The sequence below is a fragment of the Homalodisca vitripennis genome, chromosome 3, assembly GCF_021130785.1.
Source record: "Homalodisca vitripennis isolate AUS2020 chromosome 3, UT_GWSS_2.1, whole genome shotgun sequence".
NCBI classification, from domain to species: Eukaryota; Metazoa; Arthropoda; class Insecta; order Hemiptera; family Cicadellidae; genus Homalodisca; species Homalodisca vitripennis.
The window spans coordinates 72,382,123-72,386,076 of NC_060209.1; the positions used below are offsets into that span (position 1 = coordinate 72,382,123).

The window sequence follows — 3,954 nt, forward strand, 5'->3', positions numbered from 1 at the left end:
TGTCCGGCAAGGAGACTGCTAATTGCCATAGAACGCCTTACGGTTCACAAGAGACAAGACAAGGGGGCACGGCCCGAACTTAGTTAAAGCTGGTGTTGACGTAGAACCTAGCGAGACGGAGTCTTTAGAAGAACTGGTTGGCTCATTAACAAAATAATGTCCGGCAAGGGGACTGCTAATTGCCATAGAACGGCTTACGGTTCACAAGAGACAAGACAAGGGGGCACGGCCCGAACTTAGTTAAAGCTGGTGTTGACGTAGAACCTAGCGAGACGGAGTCTTTAGAAGAACTGGTTGGCTCATTAACAAAATAATGTCCGGCAAGGGGACTGCTAATTGCAATAGAACGCCTTACGGTTCACAAGAGACAAGACAAGGGGGCACGGCCCGAACTTAGTTAAAGCTGGTGTTGACGTAGAACCTAGCGAGACGGAGTCATTAGAAGAACTGGAGAGATGCCTTGGAGGAATTTTCTTGTTCGCGTCCTGGACGCCTGATTGGTCGACAGAAGTCACCTCATACCACGTGACAATCGGACCACTATAGATTTGGAATGCAGGTGTGTGTGTGTGTGTGTGTGTGTGTGTGTGTGTGTGTGTGTGTGTGTGTGTGTGTGTGTGTGTGTGTACAAAGATAAGTGATAATAGATCGCTTATAATTAAAATGGTATCGAACAATGGTGGGCAAAGAGCAGTTCTAAATAACATACAAAATTTTGATTATTAGTAAAAAAACTATATTAATGCGTAAAATTTGATTAATTATTATAACTAAATATGAAAAACCTAACAATGTTTATTGTATTACATAATTTATTAAATTATTAATCTAGTTTGATTTGGAGTCCCTTATATTTACAAAAATGGTAGTAAGAGGCCAAATTTATATTTTACAACTAACAAAAAAAAAAAGAGCAATCCTTTAAATATTTTTTTAATTTGTAAAAAGAATAGAAATAAAAATCATCATTTTTTCAATAATGGGTATAATATTTGGCCGTCATTTTAAATGCATACTGATGAAGGAAGTTGAAAACCTATAAAACTAAATATTATTATACAATTTTACGAATGAAAGTAATTGTACTAGAATGAATTGAACAATTCCAAAAGTAAAAGGTGCCTTTTACTCCTGCAATACAGCTAGAAGTTATATTGCTCTTTTATGCATAAACAATATGCAATTTATTAGGTTTGTAAAAGAAATAGATTTTTTGTTATACTCCAGTACAGCTTAAACGTATCTACGATTCTCCGCCAGTTCAAATATTAATTATTATTTAGTAGCAATCCATTACCAGACGATGTATATGTTAATTATTTGTTCTGCATTAAAGTTCTTACAACTGGTGATGAGGTCAAAGGTTTAATCGAAATTGCATCAAATTATCAAATAACTCATTCTAAATCTAATTAGAAAATACCAACTTCATTGTTGTTTTATAACACGGTATGGGTAAAACAAACGAAAAAGTGACTGTCAGTCTAAAGTGGAACCATTTCAAATTTATTGTTTGAGCCGTTTTCGTTATACCAACTTTGTTGCTAAGCCAAACTTCACTAATATCTTTAAATGCTATTGTTGTCTGTTATTTAAATCTAATATGTTTGACAAAAACAATTTAAATAATTTAAACAATTAAAAAAATTGTTGTCATATGAAGTGCACTTTAACTGTCAGCACAAAGTATTGAGAATAAACCTCTTTCTTTTGATAGTTGTATCCATTATGTTATTGTTTTAAATGATTGTTACTGGTAACCCAGCAGTTTTACACAAAAATCCGTGAGGGCAAGTACATTCTTACTCTTTATAATATAAAAATAAATGTAAAAACATAATGTAAAGATACTTAGAAACAACATTATTTCTATATATATTGTACAGTAAATAAATCATTGTCCTATAATTTGATTTTTGTGCTTTTAACTTCCCAAATCGTCTTAAAATTTAAAAATTTACAGAACCAGTGATTTATAGAATCAAACAATTGAATTATTTACTCAAAAATGTAGGTTAAGAACTGCAAGGTAAATGTTGTGCTTATATTAGAAGGATGCAATTAAACTAATTGATTTTTACTGTACTTAACTAATCTCTGCATTGACTAAAATAAATCTGTATTAGAATGCCTGTTCTTTCAAAAAGGACTCTTTTCTACTGTCAAGTATTCACAGGGTTCCCTCTCAAATATGTGCCAGAATCTGCTGGAGTGTTCAGACTCATATTTTCGAATGCGGTTTTTTTGTGGGGTTTAACTTTAGTTCTTCTGGAAGTAGGATTTATAAGTTTTGAAATTTACATAAGATTGATGCAAAATCCCTCAGTATTAATCCATGTGAAAGAATCTACCACCTCTCTCCTGGCTATAAGTCTGATCAAAGGAAGTGCCTTGTTGATGGGACTGATTATGTTCGGTAACTATGCTATAAAGTATAAGAAATTTCTGGAAGTCAGCAACCTTCTGGAAAAGTTCGATAAGACTTAACAACTAAAAAACACTGAGTACTGTAACACGGTAAAGTTACCTATTATTATCCTGTCCACGGTTACTCCAGTAGTATTTGATGGAATAGATCAGTATTTGACATCACAGAAAGAACACTATGAACCAAATGTAGGGATAATTATTATGGCTAATGTATTTACGATTCTTGTATACTGTGGACGAACTGGTACGTTAATCCATTTCAGCCAAGTTGCTTATAGCATGGCCAAAAGATTCAAGCTCATTAATGTCAGGATCAGAGTGGCAGTGATCAGTGAGAGGCTTAGGCAATCTATCCTGCGCCAGGACACACATAATGTCCATCTCAGACATGGCTGTAGCTCCTGTAAAGAGGTGAAGACTCTCATGAGTGCTTATCATCTGTTATGTGACGCCATGAACCAAGCCAACGCCTTTTACGGCAACCTGCTACTAGCCTCCATATTTTTTACGTTCATAGACATTACGGAATCTATTTACTTTTTGTTATTGTTTTTTCACAAGGAAGAAAATGCATTATTTCATATTGGAGCTTTTATCTTTTCCGACGCCAGTTTCCTGGTGCTGGTCGCTCTCTCTAGCTCTGGTGTCTCCGAGGCGGCCGGCGAAACTGCACCGCTCATCCGCAAGCAGATCAACATGGAATTGAGCTCGGATCTAAGGGAACAGTTAAAGTCATCGTTGCTGCAATTGTTAAACAAACGTGTGGAATTTTCTGCAGCAGGATTTTTCCAGATCAACAAACAAACTATAACTTCGATGGCTGCAGCTGTAACAACCTATCTGGTGATCATGATTCAGTTTTAGACACAATTGACTTAGTCTCAATTAATGTATGGTTCACAATAAATTTGGTGTGTGTTTCGCATTACTATTTCACGATACGTTTGTGACAAAATACGTCTAAAATATATGTTCGCTTCAAATGATATTCTCTAGATTCATTATTTAGTTATAATTATTTTTCATGTTAATTTGGCCTTTTATTTTCTTGTAAAATTATATGTGTTATAAAAAACCAAAACCTATACTTTTGTTGTCATATATCAAAATGTTTACAATAATTTATTTCAAATGAGTCGAAGTTAAGAGCCACTGTATTGTTTTTTTTGTACTATTATTATAACCTAGGTACTACCAATCATTACAACTACACGTTTTTTATCAAGCGGAATTAATACTTAGCGAAAGCAATTAGTTTTAAAGATGGAAATAATTATAATGCATTTAGATTAGAAAGGTAGACACAATTAAAGGCTTATATGTCAGCCAATAATAACGGTAGTAAGAAATACCTTCATACAAGATTGTAATATAATATATGTAGTACATATATGTAATAAGACATATACATATTATAATCATATCTATTAGTGTGTGTGTGTGTGTGTGTGTGTGTGTGTGTGTGCGTGTGTGTAAGATTGATTTCAAATAAATGGGTTAAATCAAATGAAGGATGTTAATAGT

At 33.9% G+C, this 3,954-nt stretch overlaps 1 protein-coding gene across 1 annotated transcript; it reads left to right on the forward strand.

Annotated features, from left to right (window-relative positions):
* Positions 1–2,709: 2,709 nt before the first annotated feature.
* On the forward strand, positions 2,710–3,294 carry LOC124358239 (putative gustatory receptor 28b). The gene has a single exon (XM_046810534.1). It carries the CDS (start codon positions 2,710–2,712, stop codon positions 3,292–3,294), a length of 585 nt encoding a protein of 194 aa, XP_046666490.1.
* Positions 3,295–3,954: the final 660 nt, after the last annotated feature.

Excerpts from the sequence above, each read along its gene's own strand:
- LOC124358239 (XM_046810534.1), top strand. The coding sequence starts at position 2,710 with ATGGCCAAAAGATTCAAGCTCATTAATGTCAGGATCAGAGTGGCAGTG.